The sequence below is a fragment of the Blennius ocellaris genome (assembly GCF_963422515.1).
Source record: "Blennius ocellaris genome assembly, chromosome: 4".
NCBI lineage: Eukaryota > Metazoa > Chordata > Actinopteri > Blenniiformes > Blenniidae > Blennius > Blennius ocellaris.
This window is the reverse complement of record NC_137653.1, coordinates 9,536,912-9,556,287: the sequence shown is the minus strand read 5'-3', so window position 1 is coordinate 9,556,287 and position 19,376 is coordinate 9,536,912. Positions and strand designations below refer to the sequence as shown.

Sequence of the window (19,376 nt, the reverse complement as noted above, 5' to 3'; positions counted from 1 at the left end):
ATACCGCTCAAGTTACACCAACATGTGTGATGATGCCATATAATCACAATAATAGACCCAACAAGGGCACGAGCAAACTATTGTAGAACAGTTGCACTGAATAGTGTGGAGTTAAAAGATTTATCAACCTCTTAGAGAAATCCTGTGAGAAATATATCCATTTGAGACTCATATGCAAGCCATGAATTATGCTTTCTATGAAAAATAATGGGCTCATAATGGTGTAAAAACTAACCCTTGAAATGCTCTTCAAACTGTTCCGCTTCCACGTATTTAGTGAGTACTTTATAAAACATTAATATACAGAAACATATGCCATTAAGCCTAATCTTTTGAAAATGTCAGTAAATTTAGCAAAACAAATATCTAAAAAGAGATAAAAAATGAAATATTGGATTTTTAAGAACTAACAAGATAACCATCATATAATAATATGAGAAGAACCTTTTCGAATATTAAGACTTACTTTTGGAAAGTAATCAGATCAATTAAATTGAATATTACCCTTATAGTAAATAAAAATACAAATGTACTTGGCGATCATGCCAGCTGATTGTACAGAATAGTGCCCTCTTGAGGGCTAAATTTTACTGTCATTCTCTTCCCAGTTCTGAATGCTAAACTAATTCCACACTTGATTCTCTCTTACTAATGCCAGTGGTACAAAACTCGAGAGTTCATGTTGCTTTTTTTTTTTTGGGGGGGGGGGGGGGGGGGGGGGGTAACTCTGATCACAAGTGAATACTGGCTTTATTACGGTGAGATTAGACGAAATGACAGGAAACCATTTAACTGTGTGAAGTTAGGCGAAGCAAACATTTCACATATTAACGTGTTTTCCTGTGAAAAAAATGTGTAAAGTCGTTTAAATGTGCGTGTGAAAGAGACTCTTGAAGAAAAAGCAGGAGGAACTCCAGAAACACTAAACAAAGAAACCGGGACGGCAGAGGCTCCTCCCATCTCGCGTTAATCTCGCCACTGATTGGTTAACACAAGCGGCTCCTCCTCTGCTATTGGTCGGTGGGGCTGTCACTCGGCGCTGTGCTCGGCCGTCCAGTGTTTCTCTCCGTTGGGATCAGAAGACTCTAACCAAGTGAAGGAAATCTTCTGACAGCAGAAAAAGTTCATGCTGGAGTTTCCAAACACCTCAGAGGACCACATGAAGGTAAGACGACTCGCTGACGACGCTCTTCTTATTTGCTGCGTGAAGCTCGCGGCGTTTCAACCGCGTCTTTTGGTCCAAATAGAGGAAGAAAAAAAAACGCGTAGAAAAAAAGATGTAGCTGAGGTGGTCCAGGCTGCAGGCCGAACAGGATTAACATTCTTAACATGTGTTTTAATTCCTGCAACAAAAAAATATATACATATACTTTTTAATCTTCCAAAGAACAAGTTTCCTGCTCGTCACAATGAGTCAGATGACTGCTGGGTCTTCTTGGTATGATTTCACACGTTCCAGTTGTTGAATAACTTCCACATCAGCCAAGAAATGCAAACAAGTTTGAAGACCGGCAGCCTCCCTGCTTGTGTTTTCTTCTTGCTTCACGTTAAAGATCAGCAGCTCAAAGTCAAGAGAGGAGCAGCAGGCTCAGTGGGGAAGTCAGCAATTGATGGCCTCTGCAAGGAATTAGGTTGGCGACCAAATCCAATTTAGTAGCCAGACATGCTGCATCTGCTGCGGCTCCTGCTCAGCAGAACCAGCAGATCCGGCAGACCTGTCCTGGCTCTGCTTCCCCTCAGCTGACCCCACCAGGCTGGGCTGGTGGTTTGTGGGTCACGGAGGCTCCTCAGTCCTGCACCACTTCTTTTAAAGGGATTCACTGACTTATAAAGCATCTCTTAAAACCAACTGTTTCCACGTGATGCTGTTTGTTTACACGTATTTTGATCTTTTACACATTGATCTTCTTCACTAGTCGTTTGTTTCATAATATTATGATTTTGTATCTTTTAAAGAAAGCCGACGCTTTTGTTCACTTGGCTTATATTGGAGTTGGCGTCAAAGAGGTTTAATGAGGTTTAAAGAGGTCTGTGGCCTGAATTTGTTCTTTTAATAGGGATGCAGATTTAAACCCCACTTTTATAGAGTTGCTTTCATGTGATGTTGTTCTTTTACCATTATTCTGTTTTGTCACTATTCTCCATCTTTTATTGATTTGCTATTATTTCTATTCCTCTTGATGAGATTGTTTTTACTGAATCGGGTATTTATGCCTTTTGTTGTAATCAATTTCCCACATTTTCAATCACATCTATTATTAAGGAATCTTTTTTTGTTGCTATTCAATTCATTTGTATATGATAGAGTTTGTTTAGCGCTCAGTGGCCTATATCTTTATATATATTCTTTTAAAGGGTTGCAGATTGAATGACTTCTTGTAAACGACCTCTTAAAACTTTTATAGATTAAACTTTCACATTCCGTTCTTTTGCCATGATTTCTTCTACTTTTATTATAGTTATTTAATCTCTTAATTTGTTGCTATTTATTTATATTGAAAACCCAATTATTTCCTTTTATTCATTTGAATGTCATATTTCCTCTTTTCGAGAAACCCGATGTGCTTCTGCTATTGAGTTTGTTCACGCTGGCTCTATGTATGTTGATGACCTTGATTTGCCTTTCCATAAACAACGTTGTTAAATGTATTTTCTTTATTGCCTGGTTTCTGTCAGTAAAAACAACTGGAAGCCATGGCTCGCTAAATCTAAGTAGATTTCATTTCTTTTCAGCAAGTTAAACAAATTCAATTGCAGCCTGACATATCTCTGGAAATTGTCAGCGTGACGTTTTCGGTGATTCAACAAAAATTAACAGCTCAGATGCTCCTTTGGGACTTTAAAAAAAGGGTGAATATTTAATAGATGATGGGATTTTATTTTATTCACAGGGAGTCACAAGCAGCTACTCTTGACTGTTGTGGAGTGAAGCATGTGTTTTGGAGGTAAACGCTGCTGTGTGTTTTTAATGAGTTTACAGTGTTGCAAACGAGGCGCACGGCTGACCGGGCTTAAAACAAACATGGATAAAAGGATTACGGACACGGGGGTTCTTCGTCATCGGATGTGGAGCTCGGAAAACGTGTGGGAATATTTGTGTTTCCCATGCTATCGCTCCATGTTTGTGTACCATCCTGATAACCAACTCTAACTAGAGGCACAGGGGGGGGGGATTAGGTGTAATAATATTAAAATGATGAGGATCTCGGTCCAGACAGCTCTCATAACACGGCACACACTGGTCTCTCAGTGATTACGGTGGCCTGTGAAATTAGCGAGCAAGCCTGTAAACTGAAACCAAAGGGAGGTGTGCACACTGTAGTTTAATTAACATTTTACCCCTGCGGTTAAGCCACAGACTGCGAGCGCTGGTAGGGGCAGAACTAAAATGCTGTAAGCCTTCTTTGTGAGAAGACGCTGCTGTAGGCCGAAGTTGTGGATCGCCGGAGTCTCGACTCATTCGTCTTTTCATTTCTGCATTTGCACACTAATCGAGTCATGTTAATGCAGTTAGCCAACACACTGTTCAATTACCACTGATGATTATTGAGGATGATGGTAAGATGCTGTAGTATTTTGGGTTTGTTATTTTTTTGCTCACACGTGAAAAGCCAGAGGCTTCTGTCTCTCTTTATGCAACCAGAGCTCAAAGACAGGACGACTCCATGATGTGGAAGGTTGTGGTGACCGCAGAGTGCTCAGGTGTGGATCGCAGTCCACTGACGTGGTTCAGATGCTGGAGGTGGCGCCTAAAACACTGACCTGTTTGATGGCAGACTGCGGTGAAGCGTCTGGCCGTTTGTATAATCTATTCAAATGTTTGCACCATTCTAACAGAGCTTCTTTACTGCACTTTGAAAGATTAATGGCAAACACCAGCCAGCATCAACCAAAGTTAGGAGCGGTGTACCAGTTGTGTTTCTTTTGGGTCTAAAACACGGTGGAAGGCTCCGTGTAATTTTCCACCTTCTGTGAGGTCTAAAGTGGCCGTGTTTTTTATTGAGTAAAGCCGACTACATTGACAAGATGATACAAAATAGATAATGATCTGTAAATGTATTAAATATCTGCATTCTCTGGTAAATTGTTTGTTCATTTGGCATTAAGCAATGAATTTGACTGTTGTGAGTCCAGTTTCAAGGCATTGGCACAAGAACATGTGGCATCCCCTGCTGAAAAGAGAAGACATAAACACTAATAATTATTCAATGTTTCTTCACTGATAGGATTGCTATTAGAAATAACTTAAATATTTCCAGAGAGACTGATCCAAAGATTACTTGGACTGGGTTGTGTATTGATTCCCCAAAATAGAGTGTACATTTTCACATCATATTTGAACTACTGAAATTAATGTTTTCTGATCCACTCATTATCTATTGTTATTCTAATACTTTAAGTCCAACTTGGTGTGACTTCCTATATATATTTGTTTGAAGAAAACCCACAAAATGGTTTTGCATATACTGATTAGAGCATGATGCAACACAGGGACTTTACAGAATGTGCAGCAAGATATTAGCAAGTGATAAATAATGAAGCCATCAAAACTAAAGTGACTTGCATTTGTGCATTAAAAAAGGCATGGTTCAGTCTATTAAAAATGGTTGAAGTTGCAGAAATGATTGAATTTTAAATAAAAACATTTAGCCAATTGATCATAAAAGGGAAAATTTCTCTCTGTCCATCCCAATTTACTGAGCATTTTGTTCTTTCTCATCAAACTTAACCATACTGTAATGTTTCATTCAACTTGTTCTGGTTAAAACTGTTTTTAATTTGGTTGTTTAAATATGGTTTTGTTTGACGAGTTAGCCACTTGTCATTGAAGCGGGTAAAAGTAATACCTAAAGTCAGATCAGTTGAGAATCACTGGGAAAGAGGGCGACTGCAATAAAAACTGTGGTTTTTGAGTTTCACAAAACGTGCAATGAAATAAAAAGACATGCCTTATTTTTCCTTTTGCAGAAAGTGATGTATTTAGTCACTATTTTAGTCACTGTTTTCTTTACTTGTATCATAATATATCTCAATTATCGAATCATAAATCCAGTGGTCTGATATGATTTTGTTATCATATTCTTGCAAATACGTGGCTCCTATATTACTAATTTATGTGTAGTGGTTCAATTGTGTGGGACTGAGGAGGAAAAACTAACACTATTTAATAGAATGATGAATATAACTCAGCAGTATAAATCCTGCTAATTTTGCAGTTTTTCTTTGAAAAAAGAATTCAATACGATGACGTCAAACAGCACTTTTTAGCTCTCCCAAAACATTGACGGCGAATGTGATGATTGTCTTTACCACGTTATGAACTTTTTATACAGTCACATCTGTAATTCAGCCACTCAGAAGAACATTTAATTGCTTGTTATTGAGACGCTACCCTACACGTCCCTTATGATGACTCTCATCCGAGAGGCGTTGCTTATAGCACGGTAACATCGGCCGCTTTGATCTTATTTCAAAGAGAGACCCGCATACGTTTTTCTCGGGCGGAGTGTGGTTGGATGTTGGGAGATACAAACAAAGACACCGCAGGGCTTGTCAACAGAACCAACACAGCTGTGAGATTAGAGGCTCGAGGCTCCACAAAAGAAAAACCACATCACAACTCCTGACACTCAACGAGTTTGACTGCCACAGCAGCCATTATGAGTGCGACACGCAGCGGGGGGAAACAAAACAAAGCGACGTTACGTTGCGCATTAGAAAGTTCTGCGCACGTTACACAGATGGAGCGGTTTGGAAACTTTTGACTGTGAAAAGTGCCCTATTTGATGTGTGTGTGTGATCTGTCAACATGTCCGCTTGTTTATGAGACAGTGGAAAGACGTTGACCTCACATCTCGGTTGTCACTTGAGCTGTTGCTAACCACTTTGCTGAAGACGTTGGTGTGTATTCAATGTAAACACGCTCTTATTGAAGGGAGAGAAAATTGCTCAACATATTATTCACGCTGACTTCGTCTCGCAGGAGGACTCTTTCCTGAGATAATAACTGCATACCCAGAGAAAGCTCGTAAATCAGTGGACTGGATCAGATGTCTGTCTGCATGTCTGATTTGGGAGAATTATGGGGCGTTGTTGAAAGATGAAATTAAATAACTGAGGATTTTTTTTTTTGGGTGTCTTGGGAAAACACATAATGGATGATTCATATTTTTGTCTGTGTGTCCTCTTATGGAGATGTGCAATAAATCTGATTAAACAAAATGTTACACAAAGTAAATCTTCTCTCTCTTATTATTATTATTTTTTTTAATCCTTTTGTCTCACAGTCCAAACTGAACATGGAGAGTTTGACCAAGCCGGAGCTGCTGATGCTCTTCAGCGTCCTGGAGGGAGAACTCGAGGCTCGCGATGTCGTCATTGAGGCTTTAAAGGTACCCGTCATAAGAGCCGCTGACATAGCTGCAAATGATAACACGACTCGCTGCACAAAGGCGTCCTCTGACATCAAACACTGAGAAGAGCATCTGTTCAAAGCTGGTCGTCGTTAAACGGCAGCTGCGATCACGTTAGAAATATCAAGTACATGAAGAGAACGCAGGTTTTCACAGCAGTGATAAAGTCTTCTTGGAAGTGAGGCACATAAGTACGAATCACATCTGTATGCATCCCTCCATGTTGAAGATCAGTTTTGCTCTGTTTTAATTCTATGGCAACTATGATATGAAAAAAGTGTACGTCTTGAGCTACTTGCTTGAAATGTTAATGCAAGAGCGTAGGCATCTGTATATGGCAATCTGGTCTAGTGACAAATCTACAGAAATACAAAGCTGAGAAAAATAGTAAACAAAAAAATGTTTGGCAGACCGTACTAGTGTATTACACGAGTTAGTACAAATGGCTATTTTATACATTGTGTTTGTTGCATCACAGAAATTCTTTGAAAAGCCAGTGAGACTATTTATATTACTAATAACTGAAATCTGAATACAGTATGGACCAAAGACTTCTGTATAAAGCAGATAGTGGACAGATCCTAACTGAGGAGGATATCCTATTGCTGCTCAGAAGCTGGGGCCAATACCAGGCAGTCTCACACACACGATAATAACTACGGGCAATTTGAAGTGACCAATCAAATATAAACATGCGTCTTGGACTGTGGAAGTATTACTGCGTACGAAGACGGAAATCTCAGCATGCAAAGGGTGATCATGCAAACTCAAACCTGGCAACGCTCGCTATGACGCAAAAGCACAAACCACTACATCCCGGTGTGGCCTGGATGTTTTTAAAGATTTTCTCATTTATTTGGGAATTGGTGAAAATACTGCCACAGTAATGTTATTACCAGTGTGCCATTGTATAAAAAGACCAGGCAAGAGCAAGACACGTCATCTGTCCCAATCTGCTTTGTCTTCATTGCTTGTGCGGAAAAAAAACAACAGCAATTTGAGGGCCTGAAAATGAAGTGATGGGAAACAATGTGGTCCTGATAGGAAACTATTCCAAAGCTTTTTGGACCACCTGTCTCTCCCACAGAGTAGATAAATCTCTTTTCTGGGCTCAAATCATCTTCCAGCTGTAGAAGTAGTTTTACCCTTCGAGAGAATCCCAAACCAGCAAATCAAGGACATTAATACAATAAAGGACTAATAACTTTGAGCTACGCGAGAAAACACTTCCATAGAGTTGCATGTATCACGATAAACTTAGGTTTCACTTTGATGTAGGGCAACCAGATCATGTGCCTTTTTTTTTTATTTTATTATGTCTCATTGTAAATAATGTCTTTGTTCTTTGTACAGAATGAGGAGAAAATGGCATTTAACCAAAGTGACTGTTGAAGTGATGGAAGCACTTTTTCATCAAATAAAGTCTTTCATAATGTGCAGAGCCATCTGTCTGTGACTGTAAAGCTAAAATTCCTAAGGGCTTCTTCAATTTAGTCTCGGCAAAATACTGTCTGTGCCTCCAGAGAACTGAGTGAATCTATTCAGGCATTTTCTCATATTAAAGTAAGTCATCCTTTTCATGAGTCGAAATGAGTTGGAGCACCAGTGACCTTGCATGCATTAGAAATAACAGCAGTGTGGAGCAGACAGCGTCAGTTCGACACAGAGCAACCAGCTTCAGCGTTAAGATGTCTTACTCTGCAGGATTAATGCTGCACTTCAATTAAAGGATTGTGAGGCTATTTTCTTGTGCTGTGTCCTTTTGTCATGTCACGTCCTGCAGAAAGTCCATTCACCAGGGCTTTCTTCCTGGTGGTGGGCTGGTTAAAGGTGAATTTCCATGTCATGAAATGATGTAAAGACACTGCAACACCTCGTCCCACCACATGTTTTAGAAAAACAACTGAGACGCAATAACATATTTGCAGAAAATTGCTGTATTTCTAAAACTTTGTTCATTTCTTTTTATTGTAGCTGTACAGTGATTACATGCTTGGAGTACACTTCACTGTTTTAGTGTGAAATGCACCATTGAAAAGCAGCCAGCGGACGAGAAAATCAGTCCTTCTCCGAGATCCTGCTGCTGAATGTTCATGTGTTGTGTCTAGACCACATTCCTGCATCTCCCCCTGGGATCTGACCATCTAAGGCAAGAAGAGTTGCGGCGCTCCGAGTGCCTGGTGACTCAAAGTGAGCGAGAGTAGGAGTGAACAAATAAACACTGGCCTTAACCGGAGCTGGAGGGGAATATTGCTGTGCTCCTTTCATAGTTCCTCCTGCACAAAGTGTTAACCCATTCAGGACTGCAGTACTACCGGGTTCTATTGGACAGGAAATCACAGATTGGTAAAAATAGAATAATGGTTGAGATGGATGAAAACTGAAAGTAAGATTTATATAACCAGTACTCGTCTTTTTTTTTTTTTTTTATGGGGTTTTAATCACTGCAAATCAGAACGCTTATTTTCTCTTCGTCCAAAAGTTAAAAACTGTCCCATACCTTTCTGCACTGTTGTTTTGTGAAGGGATTTACGGTGTTGAGTCTTTGGTCTTGCCCTCACAGGAATCATTGTTATCACTAAAACACTGTCTGTCGATGCTTCTGTTTAGAGAAGAACTAAGGGCATGGGTCTGTCGCTGTTGTTGTTGATGGTGTTTGATACAGAGTTAATACACCTACTGATAAACGTTTTGCCTTATGTAAGTAAATATATAGATATGCAACTTCTGGTAGATCTGTGAAAGTATATCTATTGAGGAGAGTCCTTCTAAATGTAGAGCCATAGAAAATGAACTGGTTATGACACAAACCTTTGCAGGTCACTGCTGTGCACAACCGCCGTCCTCCTGGAAATGTGAAAAACACCCACACATGCTGCACATGTTTTACTTCGTTAAAAATGTCTTCTGTCTTCTGAGACGGCTGTTTGATTCAGTTGTCGACAGTCACAATGCCACCAATTTGTGAGGTAAAGTTTCTGCCATGTTTACCTGTTGAGATCGAGGGCACACAGGTAATTTTGGTGCTCGCCTTTTCAAGGCCCAAATATGGTAAATGCGAAGACAGAAATGCATGACAACATCTGAATGTACCGATTCACATGCATAAAGGAAGCATGTTTAGGCTTCAAGGTCAGGTTGACTGGCGCTTACGTATATTTCGGGGCCACAGTGGCTCAATGGGTACCGTTGGTCATCCGTAGTCCAAAGTGTCATTGAGCAAGACAATGAACCTCAAATTGTTCCACATGGAGGTCGAGTATGATACACAGCATCCGGTTTCTTCCCAATGTGAGTGTGTGTGATTGTCTGTGTTCATCTTGTGATGGACTGCTGACATGACATGGTGTAACCTGCTTTATTACATTGTTAGCTGGTCTGGCTCCAGTGTCCCACGACCCTATGTTGGATTAAGTGGTGCAGAAGATGGATATATGGGTGGGCTTTTGGTTTATGGCCTCTTGCTTTCAAAATAAATGACTTCAACATCAGCCTCAGCTATGAATTGTTTCGCTCTTCTTGGGAAATCGTTAGCACAGAGGGACTAAAAACAATTATAGAAGTTTAGTTGAGTCATGTTGCTTTTGTCTGTCGACACCGATGAGTCATGGCTACCGTCAGTGTCGTGGGATTAACGTTCATCGAGAACAGCAATCTCCATCCTAATGACAAAGTGCAGCTTTGATTCCTTTTGGTGAACTGTCACGTGTGATGAAACGTTTACTACTTTAGCTTTTGATGTCTTTCCCATGTGGTTTGGAGTAGAATAGGCCAGCTGTTTTCATCTGCACTCTTTTCTCTGTTTTTAACTCCCTGAAATTCTTATTAGTGACTTTCTACCAGATGTATTGTGAGTGCAGGATGTGAGGTTGGTAGTGTGTTTTTTTATTTTTATTGGTACGCTATATGTAATTACGCTGAACTATCAATGGTATTCTAACTATCCACTGCATCCCCCCCCCCCCCATGTGACTCACTTCTGCAGCTGCTCACACTGGCTTTTTCAAAAGGAAGTGAGTCTCTGGCAATGCTTGTATTTGGCACGCAAGTTTCTGCTGCAGTCCAGGACTCCTTTTGGTTTGGGAAAGAAATAAGAGTCTTCACTTTAAGTTAGAAGTGGACTCAAGTATGGAAATGAGTCTTTAATTAGCTGTCGAATTCATGTGATGTGGTCAAGTAAAAAAAAAGTGCATATTTTCATCCGCTTTAAACAGCCTTCCCTTGTGCACCGAAATAGACTTTGTTTTCCAAACCCGAGATGCATCAGCTGATAGAATTCAGTCTTAGTTAATGTAGCATTTTATCATTATGCCGGACAGTGTTTTCTCAATATCCCATGCCTTAGCGAGAAATATTAATTACATGCATGAGGATTTCAGACTCTTTAGCGGTTTGCCAAAGCAGCTTTGAAATATATAGGACTCCTGGGTAAGAAGTTCACATATCACCTTTCCTTTGTCTTAAAAAGATCTCGTTGCCAACCTCGCACAGATGAAAGACTGCAGGCATGTGTCAGATGAAGATAAGCTGGATTGGAATCAGTGTAGCCATGGCACAAAGACGGCTTCCCAAGCAAAAGCACACAAGTTGCCAAGAACTGTATCCAACGGACAAAGGCATGAATAATGAAGTGAGACTGTGATGCTTAACAGCCATTCACAGTTATGGGTATTGCACACGTACAGTATGATGTAATGAACGCGCTCTGGTAGATTTGGGCGCTAAGTATTAAGTGACCTTTGCTGTAATCCCTCATTTCAGTCACAGAGCGCTCTTCGCAACAGTGAAGGATTGATGCGGAGGAAAACAGTCTCCCTTTGTGGTGCGGAAGTGCACATCATTCTGTCAGCTGAAGGGCCGGGGAGGGGAGGGGAGGGGAGGGGAGGGGAGGGGAGGGGATGGGGGGCTGAGAAAGAGAAGCTTAGTCTGTGTTTATGAGTGAACTTTTGTGTAACAGGGGGTCCTCTGGATTTGGAAGGGGGGAAAATCCTGACAATTTCAAGGCCAATTATCTACTTACGGTAATGTGAGCACAGTGCAGAGTGAATAAATAGAAAACTACGAAGAAGGCAATCATGAAGAGAGTAAGAAAGGAAAAAAAAATCTTTGGTTTTCAAACTATTTCAGTCTTTAATAAATGATCAATTATAAACTATCTGGTTTATTACTTAAATCAATGGCAGCGATGTTAAGAGTTTACATCCTTTATGTAGACACTACAAGGGAAAAGTGATCCAGGCCTGACATCTTTGACTTCAGGATACCATCATTGATGGGAACAGGAATGGATTCCGGGCCAAGGCCATAGATGCCTTTCAAAGTTAGGTCAAAGCAGTGATTCACTATCATAAACGTACATTCATCCATCAATTTATTCATATTTGTATCTTAAATAGCAGCTTTGAGTGTGTGGGTTCTTTGGCATAAAGGATCATCTGCAGGTAAACAAACCCACATGGAGAATTGCGCGGCCTGTAGTCACAGGATATCAGTCAGTTACTGATGTGTTGACTTGTGACGGCGCCCACATTTCGAGAGGCTTTTTTTTTTTTTTTTACTCTGCCGGGTCGCCCCGCGTTTTCCTGTTTTGCCCTCTGCGTGCCGTTTGATCCGCCTTCGCACCATCCTCAGCAGACTGCATCAAATAACGGCGGCAAAGCCTCGCGGCCGTGCCCTCCTCTCTTTGTGCCAGATGAAGCTCAAGATGGAGAAAATGACAATCGCAAAGCCTCTGATGTCTCGTGAAGGGTTGTTTGAACTCGGCTTTTCTATCCGAAGCCCTTCATCAACGCGCCCTGCGTTTTTCTCACAACGTCCGTGTAGAGTTCAACCTGAACTTTGTAAGACATATTTTAATTGGATTTGGCCCGTTTTTTTCTCCACCACTATACAATCACAGTCAGTATTTTTAAGTGTATTTTCCTGTGTTGCGCGCAGATCTGCTTCTGTGTGTGAATGTCGTTTCAGTTATCACTGGCAACGTGAGCTTGCTTTATCGCCAACTGAATACAGGTGGACTGATATACTATGCACTCTCGTATAGTTGTCGGTATTTGTCATGTTGGCCCATTGACATTATATTAATCATGCTGTCTGTCACTGTATCAGTGACAGCAACTTATTGACTTAAGTTACGCTATTATAAATAATTTGAATTGGCTTTAGACATTTCACCTGTGGTGGCGGGGGGGGGGCTGCTGTGTTTGACCTCGATGCTCGCTGAACCTAAGGTACCAGAATAAATATATAAAAAAAAAAAAAAAAATGAAAACACATGGATCTGATTAAACATGGGGCTTTTTTTGGGAGTAGACACGGTGTATGTGGGTGCTCAGCTGTAGCAGTGACCCACACAGGCTGTGTGGGAACAGGGAAAATATCTGCCTGTTGCTCTGAGGGCCTGCCCACACTCTTGAGTACACTTTTAACTTCTCACGTAATCTTGGTATCAGTCATCAGGAGCTCTGTCCTCACCCTGCCAGAGAGGATACTGTTCACTCTAATCTCCTGATCCTCTTTTGTTGAAACCTCACTAAGACATGCTGCCAGCTTTACTGCAGCCCTCTCTCTCTCTCTCTCTCTCTCTCTCTCTCTCTCTCTCTCTCTCTCTCTCTCTCTCTCTCTCTCTCTCTCTCTCGCCCCTTTTCACAGCCAGCCTGAAGGCATCTGCTGAACGTGAAAAGTCTTGCTGCCATTATCCCTCCTTTGTCATGAGTTTAACACAGAACAGGTCTACATTGGCCAAGGAACAGTCTAGAGCAGCTGTCCTGCTAAAGATAGACACACACACATATACACACGCACCATCTGTTGCTCCTTCCTCCGACAAGTTCAATTTCCTCCTCTTTTCTTTTTAAACAGTTCCTCTCTCTATATTCCGCTTTTTTCTATCTGCTGCTAATTTACTGTCTGAGTATTAGAGATGGTGATTATGTTGTTTCCTGATTATACAGGAGAGAAATAACAGCATGCGCCAAATAAAGTGTCATAACCGCCTGGGATTATCATGATTATCAAATAATAGTCACAGTCAGTGCTGGGGATTTCAGTTTGTTAGTTTTGGAAAATGCCACTTTGAATCAGTTTATCTGGGATTAGATATTTCCACTTGATCCAATATTTAAAATAAACCACACATTTCTTATTCTGGTATACAGACATTTACTAGATTTTTCTCAGTTATTCCAAATTACAAACTCAGATCAGGTGGTAGAGACAGCGAAGAAAGTTTCATGTTGTTAGAAAAGGCCAACAACATGATTTCAATTGAAATTAGAATATAGGTTTTGCCCAATTTGAATAATTCCATAATACTTTTAATAATTCTGATCATTTCCTTGCTATATACATAAAAAAGACAATATCAAAACCTGAAATGTTTTTTCACAAAGTTAAAAAATAAACATTACTTTTGATTGGATACTGATACAGGAAGTTGTTGGTTCTCCACAATTAGACAGTGAAACTTTAATATGTGTTGCGTCTTTGTAATTTGCACGGCTAATCCTTCTGCTAGTTGGGCCATGCAGTAGTTAGTTCTCGCGCCTCACAGTGAGAAAATCCCTGGGTTGACTGAATTCAGGATCCTTTCCGTTTGTATTATTAAACTATTCAGGTGGAAACAACAGTCCACTTATAAACATCCCAATGTTCCTCATGGGCTGTGTCAAGGAAGTCTGACATTTTAATCTGAGTCTGAAAAACCGGATTATACCTCATTTTTATCAGTTTACTTGCATTCATTCTGCATTATTCAGAGTTTGTGTTTTATGGTAAAATCATCACATTTTATGCAATATACAGCATCTCCAAGATCATTCAAGATCAGCGCAGGTGATGATGAAAAACATATCGAACATCCATTTATGTAACTGCAGTTTTTTGGGTGAAATTCACTATTTGTGTTAACTGTGCATAGAAAAGTGTAAACGTTTCATCTCTGTGTTGACACTGTGAGTTAAAATGCATTTTTAATGTTCAATTTCAGTCTGATGTTAGTGATGAGGTGTCTTAATACATTTCGTTTCTGCATCTTTTGTGGCCTGGTGTTGAAGTAGCATTGTTCCTACCTCATACCCTCGTTCATGAAAGAAAAATCAGGAAAATTATTTGACTCATTTGACACCAGAAGAGTCAGAATCAAACCTGCATTTAAATACAGTAATTAAACAATCATTTATGGCAAAAAGAAAAACCGAACTCTTCTCTTATCACCTCGACAGGCGCAGCGTAAAGAGCTGTTCATCCAGGAGCGCTATGGGAAATACAACCTCAGCGACCCCTTCCAGGCCCTGCAGCGGGACAGTGAGGCTGTGGGGGGGCAAAACAAGGACCCCAGCTGCTCCCCCTCCACCTCCAACCCGCTGGTGGTTCTCAAGCTGGTGGTGAGCCACTGCAGGAGGATGCAGGAGAAGATGCTGGCTCAGCTGGCGGCTGCTGAGAGCAGACACAGGAGGGTGAGGCTGGACGTCAGTGAATGAACATACTGGAGTTTCATATGTAGATAACAGCCGAGCAACGAAACATGAATGCAGTGTTTTCGATAAGGAAACTGATAAAGCAGCCTTGGTCCAAAAATAATTAATTAGCTGGATCTACATTGGGACCTTTTGTTCCAAGTGTTTGTTTTTTTACTCATTAACTGAAGGACAACAAGTTAATGACAGCTTTGCATTCACCATGAGCTGTTTCCAAAAGTTACACATGCGTCCATGATTAATTTACAGCTGTTATGTAACAGATATGACAAGGAAGAAAGATAAAATACCAGGAGGCTGACGTTTCATTTAGTTTTCCATCATTTTGACTGGAGATAAGAACTTGAATGCACAGTCAGGCATGAGCTTTTTTTAAAATTTAATTTCAAGTTGGTAGCAGATATGAATTATGTTATCTGAACATCAACAAACCAAAACTCACGGCAGGAAAGAAGCCTTTGTTTTATGGTGTTTTTAGTCAATTCACTATAAATGAATTAATATTGGGTAGCAGTAAGTAATAATCAAATGAAACTGTGAGACTTTAAATGACATTTATGAAGTTGTTGGTCTCGCTGGCCATCGGCTTGTAGTAGGTGAAAAAGATCAAACTTTATTCCTAAATCTCTGTCTCCCTGCTGTGTTTGTTATAGGTTATTGCAGACCTGGAGGAGGAGCGGAGGAGGCACGCCGAGGACACCGCCGAGGGAGACGATGTCACTTACATCCTGGAGAAAGAGAGGGAGCGCCTTCAGCAGCAGGTGCCCTGTTAATTAACAACTGCAAGGCTGGTTCTGATAAATATTTATCCAGCGGTGGGATTTGTAATGAGTGGATCATTGAGGAATTTGGTGTGAACTGTAATCTTTTTTTTGTTTAGTTGAAAGCAGGTGAAATAATGTGTTGAGGGTAATTAGCAGTTTGTTGATTTGTGCGCCCGGTCCCTGTAATTTCAGCTGGAGTTTGAGCGGAGCCAGGTCCGCCGGCTGGAAAAAGAACAGCGGCGGATTACTGACCAGCTTGAAGAGGAGCGGGCTCAGCACAAACAGCTTTCCTGCGCTTTAGCCAAAGAGTGCAAGTGGGCGAGCGCCAGGGCTCTGGAGGAGGGTCACCGGCTTACCGAAATGAGCCGCAAACTTGACAAGGTATTACCCCTCCAAAATCCAAGTTAGCTTTTTTTTTTTTCTTTTTCTTTTCTCTTTAACTCTTCTGTGTTAGCCGACAGTTCCATGCTAAGGCTGGGATTCATTCGGGAAGTTTGTTTTTTTTGTTTTTTTTGTTTCTCGTTTAGGAAAAGGAGGCATGTCAGGCTCTGAGGAAAGAGCTGGACGACGAGAGGACGAGAGCTCTGAGGATGGAGGCGAGGGTGGAGGAGCAGCTGGCCGAGTTCGACACGGAGCGGGAGCAACTCCGCTCCCGGTTAAAGAAAGAAGAAGCTCATTGTTGTCAGCTACAGCAACAGGTGACCATTTAGACACAGTTACACTGACACATTTCACACCGTGGGACGATACATTCCTCAGTCTTCTGTACGTCTTTGTTTCGTGTTTAGCATCAGGGATGTCGTGGCACCTGCTTCATGTATCAGTGGATTGTAGAATGTCTTCATCAGATTTGTCCAACTCAAAGTTGCACCGCTTCATAACAGACACTATCTCGACCTATTGGGCAAATTTACAGTCAAAATGCAGATTTTTTTTTTTTTACTTCAACTGATGCAGAGTATGCAACAATACATAGAAAGGCGCCTTATTCAATGGTAAGGTGAGAAAGCAAACTACTACGCAATCTGTAGGACGGAAGTTTCCTACTCAGCGCCCATTGTACCCTGCCTGGCCCACCATTCAATGTCTCATAGCAAACTCATCTACAATATCTTTGGAATGTAGAAAACAGATACATTTATTGTTTTTATTCATTTTTATGCATGATTTACATTTTGGAATTTATTCTTGAATTCTTGCTACTATATATTATATTCACTACAGAGTTGGAACACTTATTTTGATGACATCTACAAATTTCATTAATTAATTTCATGTATTATTATATTTGAATGGGACAGTGCATATTGATGAACAGACTCCCAGTGCCGTAAATATGCCAAATTTAGCCCAGAGCTAATTTCCATCTGCAGTCCCATGGGATAAAACCATACCACCAAACATACATAGGTACTATAATAAAAGTGATCGGTAAAACATACAACATATTAGAACGCACCACATTACCAAACAGACAGTACAGCATTTAACAATATACATCTACAGTATTAAAGTTAGTTGCCTTATCACAATGAAAATAAATAAAATTCATAGCCAGAAGCTCTTTGCTGTACTGAGTTTGACGGTTTGGAGTTAATTTGTGGCTCAAAAACTGTCTGTAGTTGTGTCATGGACTGGTGACATTTTTATTAAGCAGTATAGAAGACGGATGGAGGGCTACAATGACAAGTTGATCCAAAATCTTAATTCCAAAGCACATCAAATTATCAATTTTCATTGTGCTGTTGATAAAAAAGACATTTTTTTCCATTTTGTTTCCAGGTAGAGGAGCTGAAGAGGAACTTGGATGTGGTGAACGTGATGGAAGAAACAAGAGAAGCTACGGCAGCTCCTGTAGAGGAAGAAAGAATTGAGTGGGCAACGAAGGTTCCTCGTGGAAAGACAGTGGTGGACACTATGGAGGTGGAGGACATCGAGGGAGACGGAGAGCAGCCGAAAGTCAACGGCCATCATTGTCCGACGGAGACAAACGGCCCCAACAGCGCCCTCTCAGAGAAGACATGTCTACAGAACGGAAGCGAGACTCCACCAGTTCATCAGGCGTCGTCCGTCTCTCCCACTCTCCTTCCCTCCTCCCCCTGCGCCTCCCCCGTCCTCACCAAGCACTCACCAGGCAGCCTGAGCCCCGGGAGCTACCCGTCTCCCTACCAGGCCGGGATCAACCAGCGTTTTCACGCCGCGCGTCACAAGTTTCAGGGTACAGCCGAACCGGAGCTTCAGCCTCAGCCTCAGCCCGCCCAACCCGCATCCCCCCTCCCGGTAAAGGAGGCGCCCCCCGTGAGTGGCAGCCCCTCCCAGGAGGCCAGTCCGGTCAAGCAGATGGCTCGCAGCACCGTCACTCAAGTCTTGTCTCGTTTCACCTCTGTCCAGCAGAGCGCCGCGCCAAAGCTGGCCGCACCCAACAACTCGCCCTTCGGCACGGATTACCGCAGCCTGGCGGCGCCCCTGTCTCCGGTCATCGGGAGAGCCGCTGCGGCTGTTCCGCAGGGCATCAGGTCGCCCACCATCTCCAGGGCGGATCGCGGGAACCCCCCACCGATCCCCCCGAAGAAGCCCGGGCTGGCGCAGGCCCCTCCGTCGCCGGCCGCGGTGCCCAGGTCCGCCAGCCATTACTCCGACAGCCCGCTGTCGGGCAGCTGCGGCCTCACATCCGGCCAGGATGGAGTTAAAGAACTGGACATGGTGGTCTCCTCCAATTAGGCGATTCGTCTGTAAATCAGTCAGCTGCTGCTCCACTCGCCACATCATGACGATGATGGAGATTTTCCTTCTTGTAAATATCTGGATTTATATCGATTTCTTCTCTCCGAGCAAAGGTCCCTTCAAACACTGTTGTACTATTTGTATTTATTAGATTTATATTAAATATGTGCAGAGGCACTATTTTAGGTAGCGATTCAAGGGCTGGTACTAATAAGTATTTAGTTTTCAGAAGGTGCCAACAGTGCGTCTTTTATCTGTTTTATGGAGTCGTACTTCCAAAGAATCATCTTTTTACCAGAAGAGATGTTTTATTCCTTTATGTATTCCTGTGTTCCTCACTGTTTATAACAAATAATCATCTTTGAAACCATTTATTCTACAATGTATTTGTTTTATCTGACACTGTTTAGTTACTTTTTATAAATGTCTTTTTTTTTTTTGTCATTCATGTAAGAGTTTTACACAAAAGCTAATCTGATCAATGTCGTCCAGATTGTTTGTCCTGAATAGTTATGCTAATCAAATAGACTGAGATTAAATGCAGGCACTGATGGACACTTTGTTTCAGACTGACCTGCCTTTGTTAAGAAACTCTGTAACAAGGCTGTAAGAAACTCTTCTTATTGTCAGCTATAGCTTTGTTTGAAATCAGAAGCCAGTATTGGTAATCAGTTTTTTTTTAATCAAATAATTTCCAGTACTCCATAGGTCGGAATGTGACGTATTTAATAAATCTATCCTGGACATTGTCTGGTATTCATCTCTTTATTTATTATTCCCACAGCATTAACAGAGGTCTGGCCAACAGTCGTAGTAATCCCATGCGATAAAGCTGCTAATATCTGTGAATGCAAAAGATCCAATAGCTGGAACAAATGTTTACTTATCTTCTGGACAAACTCTATCCAGAGAAAGAGTGCATGGGAGAGCTCAGCGCTGACAAGACAAGCACTGACACACAAAATCACACCCACTCCTTCAAAATTTCACAAAAAAGT

At 41.4% G+C, this 19,376-nt stretch overlaps 1 protein-coding gene across 1 annotated transcript; it reads left to right on the top strand.

Moving 5' to 3' along the window:
* Positions 1 to 1,072: 1,072 nt before the first annotated feature.
* LOC308128888 (CTTNBP2 N-terminal-like protein) lies at positions 1,073 to 19,115 on the top strand. The gene is made up of 7 exons (XM_080494598.1): positions 1,073 to 1,165; positions 6,288 to 6,392; positions 14,636 to 14,869; positions 15,544 to 15,651; positions 15,847 to 16,035; positions 16,182 to 16,352; positions 17,437 to 19,115. Exons 1-7 carry the CDS (start codon positions 1,127 to 1,129, stop codon positions 18,373 to 18,375), a joined length of 1,785 nt encoding a protein of 594 aa, XP_080350724.1. The 5' UTR covers positions 1,073 to 1,126; the 3' UTR covers positions 18,376 to 19,115.
* The last annotated feature ends 261 nt before the right edge of the window (positions 19,116 to 19,376 follow it).

Bases quoted from the DNA above. Each gene is read 5' to 3' on its own strand.
- LOC308128888 (XM_080494598.1), top strand. From the start codon at position 1,127: ATGCTGGAGTTTCCAAACACCTCAGAGGACCACATGAAG. The intron at 6,393-14,635 runs GTACCCGTCATA...TCACCTCGACAG, and splicing joins TCGTCATTGAGGCTTTAAAG to GCGCAGCGTAAAGAGCTGTT. The intron at 14,870-15,543 runs GTGAGGCTGGAC...TGTTTGTTATAG, and splicing joins CTGAGAGCAGACACAGGAGG to GTTATTGCAGACCTGGAGGA.